At 40.1% G+C, this 27,663-nt stretch overlaps 2 protein-coding genes across 3 annotated transcripts; one reads left to right on the top strand and one right to left on the bottom strand.

Moving 5' to 3' along the window:
* Positions 1–179: 179 nt before the first annotated feature.
* On the bottom strand, positions 180–11,993 carry vps29 (VPS29 retromer complex component). The gene is made up of 4 exons (XM_088354823.1): positions 11,927–11,993; positions 6,265–6,456; positions 2,982–3,217; positions 180–487 (listed from the first exon to the last, which is right to left on the bottom strand). The coding sequence occupies exons 1-4, from the start codon at positions 11,927–11,929 to the stop codon at positions 370–372; spliced, it is 549 nt and encodes a 182-aa protein (XP_088210949.1). The 5' UTR covers positions 11,930–11,993; the 3' UTR covers positions 180–369.
* Positions 11,994–12,213: 220 nt separating this feature from the next.
* eif5 (eukaryotic translation initiation factor 5) lies at positions 12,214–26,613 on the top strand. 2 transcript variants are annotated; one of them, XM_088354179.1, is made up of 11 exons: positions 12,214–12,345; positions 12,864–13,124; positions 16,836–17,118; positions 18,594–18,675; positions 19,544–19,716; positions 19,793–20,023; positions 20,095–20,256; positions 21,291–21,452; positions 21,599–21,763; positions 23,658–23,786; positions 26,150–26,613. In XM_088354179.1, the coding sequence occupies exons 3-11, from the start codon at positions 17,047–17,049 to the stop codon at positions 26,246–26,248; spliced, it is 1,275 nt and encodes a 424-aa protein (XP_088210305.1). In that variant the 5' UTR covers positions 12,214–12,345; positions 12,864–13,124; positions 16,836–17,046; the 3' UTR covers positions 26,249–26,613. The 2 variants fall into 2 exon arrangements, with proteins under 2 accessions (XP_088210305.1, XP_088210306.1); XM_088354180.1 differs by lacking the exon at positions 12,214–12,345 and adding an exon at positions 12,430–12,451.
* Positions 26,614–27,663: the final 1,050 nt, after the last annotated feature.

Below are 27,663 nucleotides of genomic sequence, written 5' to 3'. Positions count from 1 at the left end.
AAAGCCTCGACATATTTAGTTTTAATTTGTGGTTGTTACTTGTATTATTAAAATGTTCAATAGAATAAAATCACTGTATTTCGTAATAGAAAATGTAATCATCCGTAACAAACTACATTCCAACCAATAGTTTTTAAAACTAAGCGTGGTGTTTATTGTACAGTCAAAGTCAAAACAAGTGGAGTGAAGTCATTTATTTTTTTGCGAAGAAAGAATAAGGAAGCTAAAAATTCTTTGCTAATTTAGCATGTGAAAGAAATGTGGTCAGTATATTTAGACGATTCAGACTCTTAAGACAAAGAAAAAATATGAACAATATATTACAGGGCAGACACTGCCCCCAAGTGGAAAATAAACGAAACAGCATTTTTAGGACTTTTTATATTCAATTCGTTCCACTTTGACGTCATCCCCGATCAGCTGGTAGACATACGTCACCACCGTGGACGCCTGGATGTCCATGAGCACGAATGATGGGATTATGTTGCTGAAAAATAGGGGGAAAAGACCATAAACTGCAAATATATAGCCTTATATAGCCTAGGTCACAGGTGACGTCACAATCGAAGCTGGAGGCAAAATACCCTCTCTGGTTAGAAGACAGAGGAAAACAAAGCTGTCGTTACTACAAGTTGTGTGTTTGTAAATTGAAGATTTACAGGATTCCAGCGGACACTGAAGTAATACATTCGACTATAAAGGATTTTGTATGATCAAATACAAATGACATTTAAATGCAAAAGATATTCACTGGCTGAGCTGTGGGGCGAGGTCAATGCAACCTAGTAAAGAATGATGTTTACAGGAACAGCGGGGAACTACATCGTATCTACTATCGTACTCCAGTGTTATTGTATGACTTGTTTACCTGACTGCCCATTTTGCACATCTGGTTAGCTGCTCCTCTTGCACATCTGTTCTCTGCACTACCGTACTCCCTTGTTATTGTATAGCAACTTGTTTACCTGACTGCCCATTTTGTACATCTGGTTAGCTGCTCCTCTTGCACTCTTCGCACTAGTGTATAATACTATACATAGCTACAAATTATTTAGCATATTATCAGTACTTCCATACTCTAACTCAGTACAACATTTATTTATATCTGTACATTCAAGAAAACTGTGCGGGTCAGATGTATCGACATTTCGTTCTGTATACATGTGTACAAGAATGACATAGTATATCTGAATCTGAACTGGGAAAAAGGGCTGATAAGATAATCAGCACTTCGACACAGACGGCCCTGGTGACGTAGAAATGCTCGGGGATGTTTTGACCATTTCAGACATCGAGGCGAGGAGGCTTTCCTGGCACGCCCAAGGTAGGAGCCGGCACACCAGCTTGCGGGAAAAAAACGTGGGCCGGGAGAAGGAAGAAAGAAAATCGAGAGAGGAGGATTGACAGAGACTCGAGCGACACTAATTCGTCCATATATTCGATGGAGTTCACATAGCTAAATTATTTTGAGAAATTAAATCTGCCCCCGTGTGAAAATGTCAGCTATTCTTGTCCATCTTTTCCCATCAAGAAACGAGCGCGCATTGTTAGGTCAATGCAGGTTCTGTTTGGTTAACGGAGTCATAACTAGTCCGAACAATTTGGTAAATGGTACATTTTAATATTTATTCCCTAACAACACTCTTGATCAAAGAAGAGTGTTGTGGTAAAGGCATTCAAGCGAAAAGATTGGACCGAGACACTCATCAAAAAGGCTGGGGTTTGCAGCACACACTTCAAATCAGGTAAGAGGAATTAAACGTTTATGATTGCTACTATCGACCCCCATGTTACTTATTATATTGGTAAAGTATCTTATTATTTTCTTAGCTTTAGCTAACAGTTAGCATGTACCCTAAATGCCATCAAGAGATGCTTCTCCTTTAAAAAACACAAATACATGATCAAATGTATCTGATAAATTGTATGCCCAACGATTGTGCCTACTGTATTTTTATTTATTTTGACCCCGTTTGACATTAGGCTAACAGTTAGCTGAAGCTAATAAAATAAAGATACTTAGCCGTAATCATAAGTAATATAGTCTTGATAGTAACAACCGTAAGTTTAATTTCTCTTACCCAGAAATGTCAAAGTCATTTTAACTCGGGGGCCACACGATAGAACAAACATTCTGTTGGGGGCCGGACTAGTACATTAGAGAAAGAAAAAGAGATAAAGAAATATGAAAAAGTAGGAGGGGAAAGGAGAGAGGACGGGACAAAGAGAGGGGGAGAGCGTGAGAAACAAAAGATAAAAAGTTGTGAGAGAGGGGGAAAAGAAAGGGAGAGGAAGAAAGAAATCCAAAGAGAAATAGAAAGACAGAAGGAGAGAAAAGAAAGTGCGAAGGGTATGAAGAGAGAAAGAGAAAATGAAAAAAGGAAGTTAGAGCAAAAGGGGATAAAAGACACAGAGAGAGAACGAGACAAAGAGCAACAAAGGAAGAGAAAAAGAGGCACAGAGAGTGGGAGAAAAGGGGTGGAAAAGAAAGAGAAATACAAGTACAGTCTTTGATCGAGACACCTGGCTTTGGCAACATCAAGTTGAAATATTTCAACCTGCAGCTAGTTTTTCTCTTGCACTTCTCTGAGTGTTGTCTCGCGGGCCGGATTCAATCCCTTAGCGGGCCTGATCTGGCCCGCGGGCCGCCTGTTTGACACCTGTGCTCTTACCTAATATGAGGTGTGTGCTGTAAACCTGAGCATTTATGATGAGTGCCTCGGTCCAATCTTTTTTACCACAACTCTTGTTTTTCTTTACTCCGGAGTATCCGCTGGTAACCAGTAAGACCAATTAACAATAACTAAAGTATTATTTCTCCGATTCTGGCACACAAGCATAACAACATGACGACAGCTGTTTATAGTCTTCAGGCCAGCGCCAGGATCCTTTCTCCTCCAGAGTCAGCCCTGCCCACCAGATTTCTCACAATGTTCCCCCCCAAAAATAATCGGATCATAAAAAAAAGAATCCCCTGGTACCTTTCTAGCGCGTTGTAGGCTCCTGTGGCGGATCCCGGATTGATGTAGAACTTGTTTTCGTTTTCGAAGGCCTCGAACTTGTGCGTGTGACCCGAGATGAGGATGTCCACATCCAGTTGCCTCTGGAGCAAAGCCAGGCTGGCCATGTCCCCCCAGGGGATCACCTGGTGGCCGTGGATCAGACCGATCTTGAACTGGCCCACCGTCACCACTTTCTGCTCCGGGTAGTTCAGGTTCTGCACCAATACACAAGCAAGAGCTAAGAACAGGCGTAGACTAACTCCTTTTTTTATTTCTGTCAATCTTAGTAGCATTTTCCCCACGACGCAACATCAAAAACGTTATTTTGCGCGGTTTGATCATGTATGCCGTTAGCTGAACTACTTCCCACAATGCCTATCTTATTTCAGTTAAGAATGAAATGATCTGCATTTATATAGGGCTTTTCAAGTCAAGACTTCCCAAAGCGCTTTACAGTGTGCTTCACATTTCCCAATAGCAGCCGTGCAGCCATGTAAGGCGCTAACCTGCTGATTGGGGGTATTAGGGGTTCAGTGTCTTACCCAAGGACACTTCGACATGTAACACGGAGGAGTCGGGACTCGAACTGCGATCTCTTGGTCCCAAGACGAGCGCTCCACCTCCTGAGCCACTGCCGCCCCATAGAATAGAATCAGTTCAGAGACTTTGCAAATTGGCGATACAATACTGTTTACTTTTTTACTTCCAGCGATGCTAAAGGAAGAAGCAAAAAGATAACAATGGAAATTAAACTGGTTATTACCTAGGGATACCCATAGGGTAGACGTATCGTGTACCGCTAAGGAAGATGGCCATAACCAATCGACAATTGTTTTTATTATTCATTAAAAGAAACTAAAATCGAAAGCACACGTGTCAAAGCCTGAAAGTCATATCCGGCCCACGAGTTTTCTACAGCCTCAGTCATTATTAGCACCGGCTTGCTGTGCCAGCAGATCTTGGACACACACATACTATATTTCCCACAATGCAACAGTGATGCACACGTGAGACATGGATGACAGAACTTGAGTTTGATGTACATATGCCCTTCAATATGATTGGATGGCTACTTCCTCCAGAGCATTCATTTAACAGACTATAATCTTATGCAAAAAGAAACTTGCCTTATTTATCTGACCATGTTGATATAAAGTCGTTTGATTTTAGAAGGGTATTTTAAGTTCACTAAGCTATATGAATCTTTTTTTTTTTTTTCAATGAACATTCGAGCTGTCCAGCCCTCGGATTGTAGTATAATCGTTTTTTTGGCCCTCTATTCATTCAACTTTGACACCTCTGTTCTAAGGCTGCATCCGCCAGCTACTCTACTCAACCAGCTAAAATAACATCACACCAAAAAGGTAAACAAAATAACATTTTTCTTTTACTTCATTTTACCTACAATGGTATTTAATCATAGTGGAGATGGGGCACTGCGGACCTGGACCCCGGACGTTGTGAAGCAGTGGGCAGAAAACTTCAAAGACCTCCTTATTTCCACTAACGCGTCTTTGCCTGGGGACTCTGAGGTGGGCTCTCATATCTTTGGGTTTGAAGTCACTTAGGTGGTTGAAAAGCTCCTCAGTGGCAAAGCCCCAGGTTTGGATGAGATACGCCTGGAGTTCATTAAGGGTCTGGATGTTGTAGGCGTGTCAACAATGCAACATCGCGTGGACATCGGGGACAGTACCTCTGTAATGGTGGTCCCCCTTTTCAAGAAGGGGTACCGGGGAGTTTGTTTCAACTACAGGGGAATCACACTTCTTAGCCTCCCTGGTAAGGTCTATTTGGGGGTACCGGAGAGGATGGTCCATCAAGAAGATGAATCTCTGATTTAAAAGGAGCAGTTTGGTTTTCGTTCGGTCCGTGGAACAGTGGACCAACTCTAAACACTCTGCAGGGTCCTCAAGGGTGCATGGGAGTTTGCCTATTCAGTCTACATAGGTTTTCTGGACTTGGAGAAGGCTTTTGACCGTGTCCCTTGGGGAGCCCTGTAGAGGGAGCTTCAGTACTATGGGGTACTACAGTCTTATCCAGGCTGTGCAGTCCCTATATACTCGGTGACAGCGTTTGGTCTGCATTGCCGGCATTAAGTCGAATTTGTTTCCAGTGGGAATTGGACTCCGCCACGGCTGCCCTTTGTCCACGATTCTGTCCATTACTTTTTAGGACAGGATTTCTGGGCGGAGCCTGGGGTCCGGTTTGGGGGCCTCAGAATTGCATCTCTGCTTTTTGCAGATGATGTGGTGCTGTGGGCTTCCTTAAGTTGTGATCTTAAGCTCTTACTGGAGCAGTTCGCGGCAGTGTGTGAAGCGGCTGGGATAGACCTCTTAGTCTACCAGTCCGACCCTTGGTACTCACCCGAAAAAGGGTGCCGTGCTCCTTCCGGGTTGGGGTTGAGATCCTGCCCCAAGGGGAGGAGTTCAAGTACCCCACGGTCCTGTTCACGGGCAAGGGTGGGATGGAACGGGATATGGACAAACAGATCCAAGCAGCATCTACCGTCATAGGGAACCTGTACCAGTCCATCATGGTGTAGAAGAAGCTGAGCCAAAAGGCAAAGCTCTCGATTAACGGTCTGACTACGTTCCTATCCTCACCTACACTCATGAAGTTTGGGTCTTGACCAAAAGAACAATATCACGGATACAAGCAGCTGAAATGAGTCTCCTCGCAGGGTGGCTAAGCTTTCCCTTAGAGGTAAGGTGAGAAGCTCAGTCATCCAGATAGACTCTATGTAGAGCCACTGCTCCTCCGCATTAGGAGGAGCCAGTTGAGGTGGCTCGGGCATCTGATAAGGATGCCTCCAGGACACCTCCCTTGGGAGGTGTTCCCAGGCATATCCCAAGGCCCCGGGGACAACCCAGGACATCCTGGAAAGACCGTGTCTCTAGGCTGGCCTGGGAACGCCTAAGGATCCCGTCGGATGAGCTGGAAGTGGTGGCTGGGGATAGGGAGGTCTGGGCTTCCATGCAGAGGCTGCTTTCCCCCGACCCCAGATAAGCAGAAGAAAATGGATGGATGTTATTTAAACATTGACACATAGATTACAGAAAAGTCCTACTTTTTTAATGTTTTTATCTACCAGAGATTCAGAAGGCATTGGCTTATAAAACCACTTTGATGAGATCGTAACAAGACACTGAATTGGCAGATACTAAAAAGAAAACCATTATCCTTTCTGGCTCTTCTGCCAAAGAACCCAAAAAGCTTGCCCACCCCCTAGAACTAACCGGTCTCCCTACCAGGCGCTCCTCACCTCGTCAAAGTCCCCGCGTACGATGTGGACGTCCCCGGCGAGCGTCTTCAGGTAGTCGTAGCTCTCTTTAGTGCACAGGTTTCCCGTGCAAAGGATGTGCTGGATTTTGCCCGGCACCAGAAGCTTCTTGAACTTGGCCGGCAGCGTGTTGCACCGGTGGGGGATGTGCAGGTCGCCCAAGACTAAGACCAACTGCGTGAAAAAAGGAAAGTGTTAAAAAGGGTGGACTTAGAACATCTCCCTGAGGAACACCAAAGCACACACACGGGTTCTTTTGAGTGAGTACCTATGGAATCCCAAGAGTGCCAAAATGCAATGATTGAATAAAAAATATTGCTCAATGACATGTAGTTATGTAATATGGGTTTTATTTTTCAAAATAAACTCATAACAAAATATGTAATTACTATTTTTTTAAAATATATTAATTCATTCTTTTTTTTTTTTAGAGAAATATCTTACTATTAATCATTTACACATGTGATACAGATTAATGTTTTTTCTGGGGTTCATAATATTTTAAAATGTAATTAATTAAAAAAATAACAAATTATAATTTCTTGTTAATCAATTTTAAGGAAAAAAAACGTTCTCATTTTAAAACGTCCTTTATCAAATATCCTTTTTTACCATTTATGGAAAAATGACTCCTGCTATGCATCAAAATTAGTGGGTGGGGCCTATTCTTGATTCTTAAAGGGATAGTGTGTACTATTTGACCACCAGGTGTGGCTGTAATCTGTAGTGTAGTACAGGAAAAATATGAACTATGGAGGCTCAAAGTCACCAAAACACACCATTTTTCTTGGATTTTTCGCAATTTGTTTTACGGGGTGGTGCACGTAGCAGCAAGATGTCCGAAAATGATGTCAGCTCCATATAAATATGTAAATTACATTTCTTATGACAGTTCATGTATTTTTGCTTTTTATGTAAATAAATGTGTGAAATAAATGACACTTTTTTATAACCACTAAGTGGCACTAAATAATACACTGTCCCTTTAAGCTCGGTTTAGTTTCACTGGTCATTCTCTGTCCTGTATCTCTGCTTCCTACGACTAGATTGACAGGAGTCAGGACCCAAAAAATTCTAATTAAAAGGGACAGTGTGCAATATTGAGTGCCTCCTAGTGGTACAAAAAAAAGAATTGATTTGAATGTTAGGGAAAAAATAGTTGAACTATTATACCAAAGCTATTTTTTTTAATAAAAATCATGGGTTGAGAAATTTTTATTCCTTTTACATAGTGGAATCCCAACCCAGAAGTCGCCGCCATGTTTGTCTGGCATCTTACCTGCTGTGGCAATGGTTTTCGTTCGCATTGCACAACAGTGCCATCTAGTGGTCAAACATTACACATGATGCTATGAGGAATGATAAGGTAACAGAAACTCTCCCAGAAAAAGAAATAGATGAAAGTAAAAGTATACAAAAAGGTTTTTAATACATGATATAATTAAAAAATATTAAAATTAAATACATGAATATTGAGGGTGTGATGTTTTGATACGTCAAAATAATGAAAACAATTATATACTAATTGTACTTTAAATAATAGTAATATTTTATAGTTGTTAATGTGATTTAGCAACATGATTATGATTGACATAGCAGTTTTCATTCATCGCATTTTGTCACTGGTGGGCTTCCGTACCAGGAAGTAAAAAGCGGAGTGAATTGTCTGTCTGAACTCAGTCTTTGTTTGTGTCTTTGATGGAAAGTTGAGTGTCAGACAGCCAACTGGAGGCCACACATATTAGTTTTTAAGTATTAAAACAAAACAAAAAACCACAACATACCGTACATAAATATGCTCAAAGGAATTTACCTCAATAAAGTTATAGAATATATTCTAAATTATTTTTTATCAAAAGGCAGATTCCCAGGACAGGGCGACCCCGCCTTATGACTATTCCACTTTACATGTGGATTAAGATGTTTTAGCCCCACTATACAACTATACATATGAATTTTGCTGTTCGTGTGTATGTAAAGATCGGTCTCATGTTGAAATAAAGTCGCTATCTTGCTGCTAGCAAATATAGCTAGATTTCCTATCTATGATCCCTTTTGTGTCAGTAGGCTGCTATAAACTGATGTGAATTCTGCCGTTGTGCTTTGATATGTCACACGGATAAGGCTCTGTAAGTGTTGGGTAATAATGGAGTTCAATACCGGAGACAAAAAAAGAAAGAACTGTATGTTTTTTTCTTTTGTTTTATCTATTATAAGTTATAGTTTTTGCGTTTTTTCAGAATGTGTGAAAGTGGTTGAAACGGATATGTAAATAGTTATTTTAGTATGCATTTTATCATTTACATAATTGAAAAGTTAATATTTTTAACTTTTATATTGATTAGCATTTTTAGGGATTTAGTGTAGTCGTTTGACTTTAAATCTGTTTACTATGTAAAAAAAAAATAGTTTTGCATTTTAAGTTTATATTTCATGTGTTTTTCAGGGATTCCCTTCCAAAACATGGGAATTTTTCCTTATTATTGATACATCATTGGTTGGTTGGTTGGATCCCTTAACCACTAGGATTGTAGGGGCACCAGATTCTGTGTTGTGTCTTGGGCAAGTACAGCCTGGTGGCACCCATCCCTCTCCAGGCCAACATCTGTTTCCACTCGGTCTCCAACCAGGGACTTTTTGTGTGTCGGGCGAATGTGCTAACCACTTCACCCCGGAAACACATTTAAAAAAATAAATACATCTGAGGAGCCGAGCAAAAAAGCTGGTTTTCTAAATAGAGCTGTCCTCTTGGGTGCAACCAGTAGGGGGCGGTGACGCTTCACATGACGACGCCACATCACAAGCCACCAGAGGTGTGTCCGAGGCATTTTCACTCACTTAAAAAAAATCTATTACATGGTCAAGGGAGTCAGACTGTCAAGAAACATGGCGATGGCAACAATTTCAAGCATTTTCAATCACTTCACCCATAACACAACGTTATAAGCATTTTCAAGGATTTCAAGCACCCGTACGAACCCCGCTAATAGGAGAAGGCAAACCGAGAAGCGTGTTTAAACAAACAACCCTCCGTTTTTGTTAATGCGAATTTGTAGAAGCGTCCATGTTTGGCGACGCGGGGTCCGGAGTTTGGCGCTAGCTAACAATTAGCATCTACTTACCCGGTGGCCAGCCTGGTTGATTGGAGACAGGTGAGCAGGATGGAAGAAGGGAATGTGCGTGTGGATAGAATGACACAAGGGAGGAAACGTTATTGCAACAAAAAAAAACACAAAATGGTTTGGACGGGGTCGGATGGAGAGACGGAAAACGAGCAGGGGGGAGAAGAAAAACAGGAGGAACGGAAATTAGAACTCAGATATAAATGGACGGACAGATGAAGATGAATCAAAACAGAATTCATTGAAGATGTAATGCGATTATTTCGATTGTTGAATGCGGATTCAGGTTAGCAAACAATTTGAAAGTAAAGCACCCTAAACTGATATTAAAACGTGTCTTCGTAGTAAAACATTTCATTTTTATTTTTAGGTGAGTTCACATACCCATGGAATTTAAATTAAATCAAGGTTTAAGGCTCTTAATTCAGTAGACTCCAGGATAAGGAACCCCCGTTAAGACGTTTTCACTTTATGGTGCGGGATAAGATGTTTTTTAAGCCCCTCTTTATGGCATTTCCACCTAATAGTGTGGAATACAATTACTTTTCACCCCCTCTTTACGGCATTTTCACCTGATGGTGGGGAATAAGATGTTTTTAAGCCCCTCTTTAAGGCAACTTTCAACTATTGGTGTGGAATATGATGTTTTTAGCTCCTCTTTATAGCATTTTCACCTAATGGTGTGTAATAAGATGTTTTTAAGTCCCTCTTCATGGGATTTTTACATTATAGTAAAGAATAAGCAACTTTTCAGCCCCCCTTTACAATATTTTCAAATAATGCTGTGGAATATGAGGCTTTTAAGCCCCTCTTTATGACATTTTCACCTAATGGTGTGGAATATGAGATTTTTTTTTACCCTTTTTATGACATTTTGTGTAAAATATAATATTTATACGCCCCTCTTTATGGAATTTTCACCTAAAGATGTGGAATAAAATGTTTTTAAGCCCCTCTTTAGGGTGTTATAGAATACGCTATTTTTCAGCCACTCTTTACAGCATTTTCATCTAATGGTGTGGAATATGATGTTTTTTAGCCCCTCTTAAAGGCATTTTCACCTAATGGTGTGTAATAAGATGTTTTTAAGCCACTCTTTATGGCGTTTTCACCCAATAGTGTAGAATATGCTGTTTTTCAGCCCCTCTTCACAGCATTTTCAACTAATGGTGTGGAATATGATGTTTTTTAGCCCCTCTTTAAGGCATTTTCACCTAATGGTGGGAAATAAGACGTCTTTAGGCCCCTCTTTAAGGCATTTTCAACTAATGGTGTGTAATAAGGTGTTTTAAGCTCCTGTTCACAACATTTCCAATTAATGGTGTGGAATATGGCGTTTTACAGCATTTTCCCCACAAAACGGCATCCACAACAAGTCAACGATACAATTATGTATTTTTGTCCTGTTTTTACTCGCTGCGGGTCCCACAGTTTGCAAGAATGCTAAAGCGATAAGTAAAAGCATGATAACCATGAAAACAAAGCTTGCAATCATCAAAAAATCAAATTGTTACTCTCATTGAGTTGCATACCTATAACCAATCAATGATCAGGAATATTAATCAAAATAAAGAGATTATTAATGCTGGGAAATCTCCTAAGGGCATGCCAATCCTTGTAAAAGGATTTTTACAAATCTATTTGATTTCGAATCCCACGTTCCCATATCCTCCACCCCTCTGCATCCACCCGCCACTCAACTCGACCAGCTCAAGTTGCATCACACCAAATGTAAATACATTGTCATTTTTCCATTACATTTAATGCTATTTAAACATCTACAAGCATATTACACAAGAGTAATACTAACCTATAGCATATTTTGTTATGTTGATGTTTGTTTTTTTCAGTGCACAGGGTTTTGGAATGCATCAGCTATATAGCACAAGTTTCTATCCCACACTACACTGCAATTTCGCTTTACAATCACCACTTTAGTACGAGTTTATATCGTATCTCGGAGGTCTACTGTAATGAATCAAAACAAAATCCAAATAAATGTTATACGTTAACCTGGATTAAATTAAAACGGGCCAAACTTTGACCACAAGCAGAGCATTCAAGCAATAGAAGACGTTAAATTACAAGGTGAAAATGAACGACTGAGTTTGTGCAACAAAATAAAACATTAAGTTACGTGACGTCATTTACCTGCGTCTTGCATCGTTAGCATGTTAGCACGACGAGCTAACCACAGGGAAAAGTCACAATCGCGAGATTGTTGCGCCACGTACACCAAAATAATGATTAGAATCCCAGCATAAGGAGCGAATCAAATGTTGCATCTCAGACTTTAAGTGATTTTTTGTCATTCATTTTGAAATTGTGTGCAAGAAGCTGTCATGTGACCACCGAGCCGTCTCCAAGTTGAGGCGTCACCGGAAAAAAAGACGGTTTTACCCCCGTTGAATACACAACATCACCCGCATGTCCTTCGCCCAATCATCTACTGCAATATTGCCATAAAATTTGATCTTAAATCGGCGATCGTGATTGTTTTTAGACGATTTCTTCACACTCACCATCTTCAATTCCGCTAGTTGTGCTAGTCAAGTTGGGGAAGTGCGTGCCTGACTGCATTCGCCTACGTCATACTATCAGCCAATGAGAAACGAGAGTTGAAGTAGGTTAGGGAAGTTTCATTTCTGATTTTGTGTTTTCAAAACAAATATACTACGAGACCTTGAGATGCTTTAATTAAACCTTTCATTCCTCTTTTTCTTTACATTTCCGTAGAATAGTCTTCATTTTTAATAAAATTTTACAAATTAAGGTAGTTTTCTACCCTATACACCTCAACGTCTTTATTATAGCACTTATTTTGGCACAAAAAAACGATTCCCGGAAATAACACACATGCCACAAATGCTAACTTGACACATTTTAACGCTTAAAACGACAAGCGGAGCAAAACTGATCTTGATCCGAGAACATTCTAGAGGTAAGGTGTCACGCAAATCCCGTGTTTTTTTTTTAGCGATCCATTATCTCCACACGGAAACTCGCTGTTCTCACTTTATGACCAAGCTACAAAACACACTTCAAAGGTTTATCATCCTACATATATTTAATATGATTTATTTGGAGTAAACGACGTCATCGCGGCCTTTCGCCTATATAGCATCTGGGATCCGTCTATTTCCTGTTCATATTTACATGATTTTTTATTTTATTTAGTCGGATGTCGAAATAAATTGGAAATTGAGTCGAAGTAAAAACTTTAGGATTAGTTATCATTAATAATTTGTTAATTATTGTAAAGGGTCTCGTATGACGCTGGAACCTAGCGAAACTCGACTTGCGTAATAGCAGTTCATCTGTTGAAATATTCGGGGGAAGCCCCGGATTTGTAAAATGGCGAATACCTATTATCACAGTATTTTTAATGGTTTATTCTTTATAAGCGTTTTCCCTTTTTTAACAATTAAAAAGAACGCATTTCTCCCTTCATTCCGACAGGTCCCCCTCTACTTAGGACGCTATTTCGGATACGGCGTCCCGTGCGTCTTATCAAGACTTGTTTCCCCCCTTTTAAAGGAAAGAAAATCGGGGAAAAAAAGGCGAGCGAGGCCCCCTCCTCCTTCCTCATCTTCATCCCCGTCACACAGCACCCAAAAAGCCTGCTGCATTCGATTCAAGACGAGCGGCAGTCCTCGATATCGTTCACAGCGCCTCTTGGGACGATCAGCGTTGTGTTTATGTCTTTATTTTACGAAAACGGTAAGTTTGGAGTCTAATTTTGTGCTTTAATTAACATGTTTTGGATGGAAGGAACATGGCTACGGTGGCTATTTATTTAGTGGGCGCTATCAAAATGGCGCCTCCCATTCACTCGTGTGCATGACGCACTATGCGCCAAGCTAGCGATGCTAAGCTAACGGGCTAAGTTAGCTAACGCGCTTGCCTCCTGAAATAGCTGTGGGGATTTCTACCACAGCGTCCTGAATTGAAATAGACTCTGATCTTATAAACAGTTGACTAATCTTTACCTATTTACCCTGGTGGAGGTTTACATGTTCACGGGTTGTTAACAAGGGCAGGCCTTGTGTGGGATAAATCCACTAGTGCCCCATCCACACGTTTGCCCTTGCACAATGACGGGCCTGAATAAACCTATTTAGAATTTTCCTTTTCAAAGCCACCATTTGTGTAAAATCTCGCTTTTGTTCGTTCTTTTCTTTTGGCTTGATCTGCCTGCGTGTCCTCTGCTGTATGGGTTTCCTTTAGTCAGCAGATTCTTATGCAGTATATGGTACCCCAATGAAAACTATTTTAAACCTAAAAAATGTTCCCCTTCATTTAATCAAAACTATGTAGAACAACCTCACATATCGTGTAATGATTAGTGGATAACCATTTAAATACTTCTTTCCAGTGTTAAAACCGAAATCAGAAATGGTTCCCTTATTATTATGTTTGTATCCTTTATAGAAATAAAATTGGAATAGAATACACCTTTATTGTCATTGTTACAAAATGGGTTAACATATTGTGATAATGAGATTGGGCATGACACTCCAGTTTCACACATTCACAGTGAGGTAAAAAATAAAAAGAAGATAAAGGAACAGAGAAGATAAGGTTATAGTTCTAATTTACCCAAGAAATGTCTGCATATAGGATGTTACAGTTTGGTATCGTAGGGTATGTGTAATATGCATTTGGTGCAAAAATAGTTTTCGTAGTGCAAAAAATGGTCAACATATACATTTGATGCAAAAATAGTCATCATAGTGCAAAAAAGCTAATCAACATTGTGCAAGGTGAGCAGTAAACATAGTGCAGTCAACATTGTGCAAGAAACATAGACATGAGTACCATTTACGTTCGTATTAGGTAGTGTTAATTTTGTATTTTTTTAATAGAAATGTATTTCGTTGATTACTACGTAGGGTACATTGTTTGCTATGAGATTCGATGTGGCCCTGCAGGATAAACATGTAATAAAAGGTTTTAAAGAGCATATAAGGAGGGCAATAATTACAAGTGCTCGTAGGCTGGCCTGTGTTGTAAGCTCATCTGAAAATCGTGCAATGGCATTAGCAGTAACATTAAGAAAACTTAAGAACAAATAATATACATTTTCCAACATCCAAGTCATGGTATTTTAATGTTAAATGAGTATACATTTTACATCTTTTTAAATGGTCACGTTTAATCGAATCACTACTTAATCATACCTGTCAACCTGTACGGTTTTGCCATACAAAGTATGTTTTTTTTTAAGCATTTTAAGACGAGTACGACGTACAAGGAACTCTGTACGGAAAAAACGCAAATTTGTCAATGATTGGTATCACAAAACGGCAAATCAATCAAGTCAAAGGAGTTCGCCGCGGAAGCCTCTATCTCTGTATCGTTTTGTTTTTTTTCGCTTGCAAACGAAGCGAGCGGTTTGCTACTGTGCGCATGCGTCTGCTGCCTGGGAATTTCCCATCATTCCGGGGGAAAAAAAAACAAAAATACGACAGTTTGCATGGAGCCGTGGAGGTTGATCAGTATGATTTAATATTAGTCAGGAGTCAAGTAATGAGTACTACAAAGGTCCAGAATATCTGCAATTATCATGCATTAGTAGAATAGAATTGTTATTGCTTATAACGTGTACATTGTAAAAGATTATTAGGATGGGAAATATTTGTATAGTTGTGCTTAGTGCAATGAGATGAGCAGCAACATTGTGCGAAAATAATAATACAATTGAAATAAATGTTTCCACCCGCAGGCAAGATTTGGTAAACAGGAAATTTGTCTTTGAACCTTTGATATCAAAGGTTGTACAGTGTAACATTGTAAGCTACAAAGGCTTCACTCTGATACATTTTAAGGGACATAAAATACATATTTGAATGTTTGCCACTTTCATCTTCAAACTGTGGCTTTTGTCAACAAAGTATTTTGATTGTCTGAAATGTGCTAAAAACCTAAATGAAACTGGCCGCTTTTACCTGGAATATATCTTTATTTTTAGACTCCCTTAAGTGCAAATAAGCAAAATATGAAGACTCGATGTGTCATATTTAAAATGCTAGAACTTGGAATTTTCCTTCTTTCCTCATTGGTCACATGCTGGATTCCAAAGGTCGGAAGTACCTATTAAGCATGTAATTAAAAAAAGTTGACATTGTTCTTTAGTTTGTGCTCACAAAATTGTGTAAACTGATGACAAATGCTAAACTAACAGCAAAATGGCAACAGAAAGCCCACAGATCAAATCAACTGAACAGTCTAGTTTGTTCTTTTCCTGCCCGTGATGTCGCAAGTCTTTAAATGCAGAAAGGCAAAGCTCAGGGACTCTATTGATTGCGTTCACATTTCATTTGGATTATTGTAATTGAAGTCTTGTATACGCCCAGGATACGACGTTAAGATGTTCTGAGGTGGGGATCGCTATGTGAAATTGCAGTATCGCGGGGAATTAAAAGCTTATGGTTATTGGCTCCAGACCCTAGATTAAAAACGTTAAAATAACTGGTGTGTGTGTAGTATAAACTGTTTTTTGCACGCACACCTGACCTAACCACGCGATGACAACTAAACTGACAGTAGTGACCTGTAGTAAACTGTGTGGTATAGCCAGTAAACTACTACAAAAATGGCTATACGATTTAACACCATTGGCAAGGGCTAGTCAAATTAATATTGTGCGCTATTTGGAGAAACTGAGGATAGTACTGGCAATGCTAGCTACTGAACAATATAACGCATCTGACGAATGTATGCAATCTGTACCACTATATTATTAATGGAGTGTCCCCATGCATTGATACTGATCTAAAAGATTGATGCCTAGCAGTTCTTCGTTTTGCTGACAATTTTGAAGTGTGAAATGTTCTCACAAAATCATACTGAAATATCTAGTTTTTGCGTAATATAATGGAACAGGAAAGCACAAGGCATTTGGACCTTGTGTAGGAACTAATTTTGAGGAATGTAAGTAATATAAAATAATTGGCGAAATCGCGCTTTCTCTTCTGATTTTTCGTCTCATTTTAGCATAATAATTTTTATGGTAGAGCACATAGGTTTTCAATACGTAATATTTGGAAGATTACTGTTCCGCCCTGCTTTATTCCTGGACCCTGGCTATTTCAGCTGAAAATGAAAATCTCCATTCTGATCCCTGAATAACAGCAGAGTTTGAAACATGGCACACAAAATTATTTGTTGTTGGTGTTGTATTGCGGGGAATATGCTGAGAAGAAAACCTCTTATTCCACGCCATAAAGCAGGGATCATTGTATCCCAGGGGTTTACTCGAAGTGTTAATCGCATGTGGTGTCTGGACACTATAGTAATACAAGTAAATGTTTTGGCATCAACCTCAAGCTTAGAGGAAAAGCTAAACCATGGCAATTTTTGTGTCTTGCATCAGTGGTTAAAGGGAGCAATTTGTCTGATTTGCAATTTTCTTGGCCATTTGTCTTTCAGAGCTGTTGCGCAGCCGTTGGAACCTGTGTGGTGGAAACTTAGCCTTCAAGCGGGGAGCTTGCGGCCACAGCGGCACAGCGTTTTTCATGTCAGAGACCGAGCGTGCTTGCAGTCGTTTATGTCATCCCCTCTTTTCCAGACAGAAGATCCCCGAAAGTCCCCAATCACGATCCTCTTATTTTACTGATACTAGCGCTGCCTGCCCGCAAACATGTCTGTCAACGTCAATCGCAGCGTGTCAGACCAGTTCTATCGCTACAAGATGCCCCGTCTGATTGCCAAGGTACGGACCCTGAGCTCTTGTATGAGTATCTTATTTTCAGGACGAAAAGTTGTAAGTTTATTCAGTTTGGCCTGGGATGCGACTGATACTCCGATGAGACTTATCTGTGAAACACACGTTTTTAAATGGTAGAGGGATCCCTTGGTTTTCGTGGTCAATGAGGACCCAGAACCGCGCACGAAAAGTGAGAAATCCACGTAGTGGCCTCAGACCTTCATAAAAGGGTTGAATTTGCCTTGATATAACGTCATTACCGATTTAGAGTATACGACCAACAAAATAACTTTTGATCTACAAATGCAAACGCATGATTGCAGTTGAATTAGATGGTTTTATTGTTGTCGTAAAAAAAGTGAAACAGAATTGAGGGCATCTCCTTTCAGTATAAGAGAGCAATTTAGAGCGGCCAGCTGCGCACTAGCATCGCATGTCCTCAATTCGAGCAGTCTCCGCGATTTATTGAAATAAAAGTTTCGAATGTAGTGGTTACCAACAAATTGTAGCTCCAGGTCATTTATTTCAGTTAATGGATCTGACGTTGCTGAAATACAGGCTCTGCAGGGTTAGCTTGTGAGTTTTTGGCTTAGCCGAAAGCAGTAGGCTGCCTCAGCCGTTTTTTTTCCTACTCTTCTATTTTTCCAAAGAGTCCGATTTAATTGATAAATTTATTTTCAATGTGGCAAGCTGCTAAAAGCTAGCTGTAGCCGTGTGCAGTTTGTTTTGAGTCGACGTAGACCGCGCATACCCATGCCGGCTGGTTGACAGAATCCAGTAACAGAACAGGAAAGCACAGATCATTTGCACTTTGCACAGCAATCACTGTTCAACATTTTGGCAATATTTACCTAGGCAAAATAACAGCACCTTTCTTGCTAATCAGGACACATAAGCTCAGAAGATAAGGCGTCATTTCACCAAAGTAAATATTTTGAACATGCTCAAAGGGGATTTCTATATTATAAAAACAAAAATGGCATAGAGAAAATATCGTTCTGCAGATTACAAGCTGCAAATGGTGAAATATGCAGTTGAAATTTGAGGTGGCAAGTCTGACGTAAGCGACATGGAAGCGGTTGTATCGTTTACGCGGCCGTGACTTTGAGCATGAAAATGTCTTCATTGTTCTTAGAGGAGTGCTAATTACCATTTGGTAGGTATGTCCTTAGTGCTCATTGTCTAAATAACTTAACATGTAACGTCACTGACAAGCATGTCTAGGACATTCATGTACATGGAACGTTAGCATACCGGGTTCTCTACTTAATTTTTATTTGAAATTTCCTTTCAAGGTGACATATTTTTTCGTGTTATCTAATCCCCAAATCGTGACTTGTACATGTTTATTTTTTTTTTTTATATATACCATTCTTATAATGTATATTTTTGGTCTGGTACAATTTGTATTCCAATGAGACTCATAGGCTGGAAGGTTCAGTAATACGTTTTTATTTTTAATATGATTTTGTTTCATTTAGGTGGAAGGAAAAGGAAATGGAATCAAGACGGTCATTGTCAACATGGTCGATGTTGCAAAGGCGCTAAACAGGCCTCCAACATGTATGTACCCTCAGTCTTTTATAGCTTAGTTAATTAATGGACTTGGTCGGTTTGTTCACAACCATGAAGAATTGAAACATTAATGGCAAACGGTGACGAAGGTGTAAGCAGTGCATAACTGAAATTAACAAAGAGGCATATATTGCAATCCCCATTGTAGGTGTCCATATTAAAAATGATATAAATGGAGGATGGAGGCCAATTATTGGCTTATCTGTTCCAATCCCTGGCTAATATAACGACCAAATGGTGTAAAGTAATTTCTAGTATGTAATATACTTGTATGGTTACTATCATATTCCTGAGGTTAACAATATGTGTCCTGCCTTTGATATTTTTGATCATTGCAAATTCTTATTTCCATGGTTATCACATTTGGTCCCTCCTTTTAGCATCACTGCAATTCTTGGGCACATAAATGCAGTAAAAAAAAAAACTTTATTGTAGCGTCGACTCCTTAAACCTTCGCAGAATACAATTTTATTTATTTTTAACCGAATGGAGGGAAAGTTATTGTTGGAGGGAGTTCAGCCAAAAGCATGGCAGTATCTTTGACACTGTGACACAAATAGCAGGCCATCGTCATGGATGATAATGGCTAATTTTGGGGACAAATCGGACATATGACAAGTAGTCATATGCTTGAACACTTGTCAGGTGCAAGATGATTAGTTCATATATGTATATAGGGGAAAATGCCATGAATGTTGCCTGAATATAACGTCTAATTCGACAATTTAAGGTGTGGATGCTGTATTCCTGGGGTCTGCTCTAAAGTCTGGCTTGCTGGTTTTGTTAAATGGCAAAAATGAGACTACCTTCTCCTAGTACAAGGATTTTTTTATTGACTATTGTGTTTCTCCTGCAGATCCGACCAAGTTTTTCGGCTGTGAACTCGGCGCCCAAACCCAGTTTGATTCCAAAAACGACCGTTACATCGTCAATGGTTCGCACGAGGCTAACAAGTTGCAGGACATGCTGGACGGGTTCATCAGAAAGTTTGTACTGTGTGCCGAGTGCGACAACCCAGAGACTGACCTGGTAAATGATTGCCTTGAAGCTCTGGCCTCCAAAAGCCAACTTAGGAGGGTCGTTCATTTCTGTTTCTCCCTCTTAGAACGTGAACGCCAAGAAGCAAACCATTGGCACTTCCTGCAAGGCGTGCGGGTACCGTGGCATGCTTGACACCAGGCACAAACTCTGCACCTTCATCCTGAAAAACCCACCAGAGGCCACCGAAAGCGGATCCACTGCCGCCAAGAAGAAGAACCGCAAGAAAGACAAGGAGAACGGCTCTGGGAGCAAAGAGGCCGGAAACCAGGACAACATTGACGCTCCGGATCCCGTGGTGCGTCGACTGTTCCTCCTGGGAGCATCTCAACCGTCCTCATCCCCGCTAACACCTATTGTACGTTCCAGGAGGGAGATGACGATGATGACGACTGGGGAGAAGAGACGACCAAGGAGGCTCAGAGGATGCGAATGGAGGAGATCAGTGACCATGCTAAAAACCTGACACTCAGCGAGGATCTGGAGAAACCCCTGGAGGAGAGAGTCAATCTCTTCTACAACTTTGTTAAAGTCAGTGTTGAATTTCTGAAGATTGATTTTCAAGAACTGAGCAGAAATTGTGTAAAAAACAAAATACTATTATTCTTATTTATAGTAAATTACAAAATGAAAATAGACTTAAGATGTGATTTAAGTGACAGTTTTTCTATGTTTATAGTCAGTTATAGATGATCGCAGAGTGACCACAATTTTTGCATTGAAAGTGGGCCATAGACATCGTCAACTTGAATGCTACTAGATTTTTTTCTTTCTATTCAAAATCTGAAATTTTCTTAAGCCATTCTGAAATGCAATTTTCAATTTGTCTCATCCAATATCTTGGCAGTTATGAAGGGGGAAAAATATATGTAATTGTCATTTATGATTTATGTCCTGAAATCTGTTCGTGTTAACAAATTGACTTTGTCGAATTCCTTTTTAAAACAATCAAAATTGAAGCAAAATATCACGTCCATGATTATAAGCCCAAAAGTTTATTTTCTTTTTTTTATTTTTTTTTTGCAAAGCTAAAATGCAATAGGGCCAGCTTTTTTCTTGCATGAAATTTGTTACTATAATAAAATGCATGATTAAAAAAAGGCAAGAAAACTATTGGCTATTTGAATATACAGTACACATTAATGATTCATGAAAAATGTCATTTTTATGGGGTGTATTAAATATTTCATTTTATATTACTATATAGTATTTGTTTCGCAAACTGGATTAAAACCTTGATAGACTTCATGGGGCCACCCATGGTATACAATAAGTCAGAACACTTGTTGAGGTACTTGCTAATGCACAAACGCATATAAAATAAATTTGTGAAGGAACTTTAAGTTGTGTTGCCCTTCGTCCGCTCTTAAAAAAAAAAGGGGGGCTAAAATATACCTATTTTAAATTATACAACATCAATTGACATCACCACTGGAGGATCCTAAAACTAAACCTTACTTAACTGACGGGTTGCTTCTAGAAATTGCTATACTACGGTATTGTAGTCTTACTCTCTATATACAGCCCCTGCGTTATTTATGTTTATGCTTTTTCACATTGTACAGCAAAGGAAGGAGAGCGGCGCAGTGGACACAGCGGACAAGGAGATCTTGGCCGAAGCCGAGCGTCTCGACGTAAAGGCCATGGGTCCGCTCATCCTCAGCGAGCTGCTCTTTGACGAGAACATCCGCGAGCAGCTTAAGAAGTACAAGAGACACTTCCTGCGGGTGCGTCTCATCAGTTGACGGGACTCCCTCGAGGCTCATTTTAACACTAAATGGATTTGTGCTGTGTGATAAGCCCTTAGGCCCTGTGCATTCCTGTTAAAAGTATGAAGAGCATCATGAATTCATTTTTAAACTTTTGTTTCTAGTTTTGCCATAACAACAAGAAGGCTCAGAAGTACCTGCTGGGCGGTTTTGAGTGTGTGGTGAAGCTGCACAAAGTGCAGCTGCTGCAGAGAGTTCCCCTCATCCTCAAAGACATGTACGACGCCGACCTCCTGGACGAGGATGTCATCTTCGCCTGGGCTGAGAAGGTGACCTCTCCATTGTGGGATTTTTTGTTTATGTTTTAGACTGCTCTTTTGAGTTTTTGTTCAGGGTATCGTATTCTTAATGCATTGGTTTGTGGGTACATGGCTAAGTGGTGTAGGAATAATAAATTCTTAAAAAGGCCAAAACGCATGTCATAAGCTTCATTAATTTACACTTGTCTAGAAGACAGGGTGGTCAAAACAAGTCATGTTTATTTGTGATGCCCTTAATCACAGAGTATCAAAGGGCTGCACAGACCATATATTATTGCAAAACAGACTATTATTACACCATCCCCTGATCTAAAACTTACATGAGGGCAAGGGAAAACTCAAAAACCTCAACATGAGGAAAAACGCATAAAATATAGCTCAACTTAAACAGATGAAACATAATACAATCGCAAAATTTTTAACCAGAATGAATAAATTGGTTTACTTCCTGATCCACGGTGACCACAAATGATAAAAATTTTAATTTTAATGTTAACTGTACAGAACTTTAATTACAAAGCCCTTTACAGCAGTCCTTTCAGTGTACCAAAGTGCTTCTACCTATACTATAAACTGTCATTTTGACAAGATGATAATTTAAGTAAAAAAATTAACAACATGAAACTGGTACTGGCAATGTAAATTCAGAATTTGATTAGATTACACCTCTTGAGACTCTCGTGACATGGTTGGCAGCCATTTCACTACTACAAAATCCTGAATGGCAATATTGCGAAGCTAGTTCGTCCAAGTGGTTGTTTTAGCACTTATTACTACCCATTACACAACTGAAACTCTCATGTGATGCTTACGGATTCGCGTTTTTCTGGCGTTATCAGTTCTTTTTTTTTTTTTTTTTACCTCTAGCTGCTCATGTTAGCCACATATTTTTGTTGAAAAACAAACTTTGCGGTAATGACCTTATGCCTTTTTGTGACACATTAAAGTGTCTGCCTGTCTGTCTGTCTGTCTGTCTCTCTCTCTCTGTGTCTCTGTCTGTCTGTCTCTGTATATCTATATATCTATCTATATAAAATAAATAATCATTAGCTGCACCACTTATCCTCAGTAAAGTCGCGGGGGAGCTGGAGCCCATCCCAGCAATCATTGGGCAGGGGACACCCTGAACTGGTTGCCAGCCAATCGCAGGGCACACGGGGACAGACCACTCACTCGCTCATTCACACCTAGGGACAATTTGGACTGGCCAATCCACCTGAAATTCATGTCTTTGGAATGTGGGAGGAAACCGGAGTGCCCGGAGGAAACCCACGCAAGCATATATCAAATTTAAATAAATCCAAAAATAGTGTTTGAGTCATTTTCAACCCAATTTCTCTATCATTCCCCTTAGTTATGAAGGGTTTAAATGATTATAAAGAGCCAACACATGAATCTTAGCGGATGAGGTATTCTGACAGTTGGCAGAAAGTAATCTGCTAATTTAAGAGAAAGAAAGAAATTGACAAAACAAACTTTGTGGGACATCCCTAATGAATTCCAGAAGAATGGAAATTAACCTAAGTGGTACATTGGACTGTTTTAGTAATTGGTATTTGTTACTATTTGTAACAAAGTGATTTTAAAGTTCAAACAAATTCCTGGCATGGTAACACAAAAATAAGTCAAGCTACTATTAGAACGTCATTTCTGAATGATGCATTTTAAGCCCATGACTCATACCAAAACCTCCTCCCCAAGTTGCCTCATAGACGTACGTTGTGTAAGAGCATCAAAAGGTTTCGCCGCAAGAGCATGAATCGTTCTTGGGCGCTACTGTGGAACTCCCATAACCTGCTAATCCACCTTTGTTGCTACTAAACACAAAACCCAACCGGCCACCTCTTTTCAGGTAAGCGCCATGTGTATGAATAGAGAGCTAACGGGACCTTTGAATCCGCAGGTCTCCAAAAAGTACGTCTCGAAAGAACTGGCGAAGGAGATCCACGCCAAGGCGGCGCCTTTCATAAAGTGGCTGAAGGAGGCGGAGAGCGAAGGCAGCGACGAAGAGGAGGAGGACGAGAACGTCGAGGTAATGGCTCTTGAAGCGAGCGTCACCGATTCTATTTGAGGGTCGCTGGAACTAGGATCTCGATGGGTTTGGGCCATACCTGATTTTTTTTTTTTTTTTTTTTTTTTTTTTTTTTTTTAACAAGAAAAGCTCTTTAATCTAATTGCTGCCCCAAAAGACTTAGTTAAAACATTCCACTGTTCTCATCTTTTAAAAAATTTTAAAAGTATGAAAACAAAGCAATCAGTAATTGAGTCCTAAATTTCCTGGGCTGCACTTGCACTAAAGGGACAGTGCATATTAGTTGTCCAGTAAAATAATTTAGATCGCTGGTCAGCAACCATCGAGCCGCGGATGAGTACATGGTCACTTGGTTTTGGCCCAAAAACATGCTTCAAGTTTGGGTGCGCATAGGTTTTACAGAAGTATATTTTCATAATCGAGCGATAAGTAAACAAAATTTTGCTGACCTTGTTGTCTCAGCATCGAATGTAACGCGATTCGATTCCGGATCACAGCAGTGAGCGCGCCGAGTCTTAACAGCAAGGCTACTAAGATTGTAGATGACAAAGGAAAAGGCATTGCATTTTGTCTCCTAACTATATTTACTCATGGTGCTACATTGTGCACTTTGTGACGAGTTCAACGTAAAACACCTTGGCTCTGCGTTGGATGCAACGGGACTCGAACCCAGATTATGGCGGTGAGGGCGCCAAATCTTGATCACTATCTACCTTGGTCATATTTCCCCTCGAGAGGGGTGACGGACAGCAAGACAAACATGTATACAAAAAAAGGAAAAAGTAGCAAAAAACACACAAAAATTGACCATGGCCAGCCCAAACACCCAAACAAGTTAAGCACCTCGGCACCCGAGTTGGTCATGCTTTCGTCCCTCCAGATGAAACGGGACACAAGAAAGCAGCCATGTTACTCTTCTGTTCAACAGCAGGGCCCGAGAGCTTTCGCTGGTTTACCCCTGCCACATCATACAGGTGTCCTGCCCATCCATTAGAACGCGTCCAAACATACCACTATCCTTTCACAACAGTCTTGAGCACTAGGAATGTAAATGTCATGACCGTTACATTTTCTCATCACATCCTTTTTATCCTGCATTGCCACATTTTAACTGAGCATTATAAAAGGGTTCAGCTACATTGTGGTACCATGAGTAAAAATGGTGTCCGATAATATCCAATTCCTTTTTCCTATGTTATCGGATTTAGAATTACTTGTGGGCAGTTTATACTAGTTAAATTTGTTTTCTTAATTGTCATTGATATCTGCGTTCTGTAATTTTGTATGCAATGTGGTTAGACATGGCTCTTCAGGGTAAAACCCGTAATGTAACTTTGAAGAGAAAGGAAATATAACGACTATCAGAATTGCGCTTATTGTTATTATTACTTTTATTTGGCCGGGCTGCAAAAATATAATTTGACATAAAACGGGTCTGTGACACACAAGGTTGCACCAAAACTAGTCCCCCCTCGTGCAAACGTTGATGAAATAACTTATGGAGCAAATGTTAAAGAAGAGGGCATGTGCTCCTCGTATAGAAATCACTTTGGAGCAAGTAGAAACTATTGACTTTACCGAAATGACCCCTTTATATACCGTAATAACCTCTATGGTAAAGCACTTAACAGATTTTGAATACATGTGCTTTTCGCCTGTCGATCTCGATAAAATCCGCTCGTTGACATGTTTATCAATTGGTAAGAAAAGGCCGTGTTGTTACGCAAGAGTAAATATTTTCAATTTTTCTAAAAGGTGCAAGCGCCTTACTGTTCCATTTTCCCCCCCAAAAACGGATGCAAAGAGGTTTGCTCGAAGGGGGTCATTTTATGTGAAGGGGGCACATAGTTTTTTGAATATTGTTACATATGAAACAGTTTTTGCACTAAGCTTTAATGTTAGAGGTTTGTTATTGTGCGGTTGTTTGTTTAGAGGGCAGAAAGATACTGTGATACACCTGTAATTCGCTGAGATACCATTGTCAATATACAATAAAGGGACACTGTAATAAACTACTATATGCCGCTTGTGAAGTGCAACAGAAGTATTTTAAAACATGATTATCATAGTCCATGTGTCTTATTTTGTAACATTTTTAATCAGGCCCACTAGAAGGTGCTAAATACACACCGTCCCTTTAAACTTTCATATTAGGGCAGGGCCTTGAACGATCATCCCGTGGGCTACAATTAGCCCCCGGTGTGAGCGTTTGACACCCCTGTCCTGTAGTGAAGACTGGAGCTGCAATTATGCTGCAGGCCAGAGGGGGCAGTCTTGAGTTGATAGAGTGGTCGTGTTGGATAAAAGTGTTTAGTTTAATGAAAACGGAGAATAAAATGTTAAAATACGCTCTCCCTTTCCAGGTGGTTTATTCCCCTTCTGCCCGCGAGCTCAAAGTGGAGACTGTGAAAGCGGCGAAGCCCGAGAAAGAAGAGGACGATATCGATATCGACGCTATTTGAGACCCTTTGAACATATTGACGCTCTCTTGTTTTCTTTCTTTTTTTTTTTTGGGCTTCGACTCACAAATATAAAATGGCAAAACTCCCGTCATTCTATAAATCCCTCCTTTTAGCGCAAACCCCCCCCCTTCCCGCTTCGAGGCATGTTCACATAACTTAGCGCGTTAAGCTAACCGGTACTTGCACTCTTGTCAAGTCGATGTGCGTCCCAGCCTTGAAACCCAGCACGCATTTCTTTGGCGCTCGTTTTCGGGGAAGCTTTTAATCACGCCTGTTATTCGGGGATCATTGCAGTGCACTTTTTATTTTCGGGTCCCTTGTATTTTTCCAGTCAATAAAGAAAATGATTGTTTTGCTATCCACAACGATTGCAATCTTTATTACTAGTATCTGTGGAGGCACTCTGCATCCCGGATTGTGAAGTAATAACAATGTTGGGAATAATGCAGTTATGAATAATGTCATTATATAATGGTGTTTGAGGTTTTTTTTCCCTCCTATCTCAATAACTGGGTAATCTCATCTCATTAGCCGTACCGCTTATCCTCATTAGGGTCGCGGGGGGGCTGGAGCCCATCCCAGCCATCTCCGGGCAGTGGGCAGGGGACACCCTGATCTGGTTGCCAGCCAATCGCAGGGCACACAGGGACAGACAACTCATTCGCTCATTCACACCTTGGGACAATTTGGACCGGCCAATTATATTTATTTTATTTCCGCCTTTACTGTGCATTACTTTGGTTCCCAAACGCCACCGGTTGGGTACTACCAGTTTTCCAGCTCTGAGTTGTTTACGTCACGTCTTTCTCAATCTTCTCACCATACATACTATGGCGACTACCGTGTTGTTGGATTGCGATTACGAAGACTTTATTTACTAATCCCAGTTTCTGAAACTCGTGAGAAAAAGTTAGCGGACAGCAGGGCAGACAACTCTGAAAAGTTGCCTGTCCAGCCATGAAGTCGCCTTCCCCATTTTTCACAACTTGAAATGCAAAAAGACAACTCATCGCAAAAAAAAAACGATTGTTGCAAAGTATTAAGGGTTGATAATCAGAAAAAATAACCGAAATACACTTTAAAATTAAGTTTATTATAAATTATGACATGGCTGTTTTCCATCTGCCATCAGTATGTACCTGTATTTGCTCATCTTCATTTATGCATTGTGTCGTCCGCTACAAGCCACGTGAACTCCTTTCCACGATGCTTTTTAATGTATGTTTACATTTTGTAGCGTCATACATTTTGTTACCTTCTTTTGAATATTCTGGGGCTGAGCTTTAGGCTTGATTCTTACCCACTTCTCTATTTTTCTTGTGTTCTATGTGCGTCTACTTTGAAAAATGAGCAAATACGACTTTATAAGGCTCTGGAAAGTCCAGAAGCAGGAAGTTATTCGCTGCAGGCTTCTG

The sequence above is a fragment of the Urocampus carinirostris genome, chromosome 15 (assembly GCF_059441175.1).
Source record: "Urocampus carinirostris isolate Australia breed hairy pipefish chromosome 15, RoL_Ucar_1.0, whole genome shotgun sequence".
NCBI classification, from domain to species: Eukaryota; Metazoa; Chordata; class Actinopteri; order Syngnathiformes; family Syngnathidae; genus Urocampus; species Urocampus carinirostris.
The sequence above is the reverse complement of the archived record's forward strand: the minus strand, read 5'-3'. Positions and strand labels throughout refer to the sequence as shown.

What these genes read in the sequence shown, in the direction of transcription:
- eif5 (XM_088354179.1), top strand. Translation starts at nt 17,047, where the DNA reads ATGTCTGTCAACGTCAATCGCAGCGTGTCAGACCAGTTCTATCGCTAC. An exon ending in TGCCCCGTCTGATTGCCAAG is followed by an intron (nt 17,119 to 18,593) that starts GTACGGACCCTG and finishes TGTTTCATTTAG; the next exon opens with GTGGAAGGAAAAGGAAATGG. An exon ending in ACAAGAGACACTTCCTGCGG is followed by an intron (nt 21,453 to 21,598) that starts GTGCGTCTCATC and finishes TTTTGTTTCTAG; the next exon opens with TTTTGCCATAACAACAAGAA.
- vps29 (XM_088354823.1), bottom strand. An exon ending in TACGCGGGGACTTTGACGAG is followed by an intron (nt 3,218 to 6,264) that starts GTGAGGAGCGCC and finishes GTATTGGTGCAG; the next exon opens with AACCTGAACTACCCGGAGCA. An exon ending in GCCTACAACGCGCTAGAAAG is followed by an intron (nt 488 to 2,981) that starts GTACCAGGGGAT and finishes CCTATTTTTCAG; the next exon opens with CAACATAATCCCATCATTCG.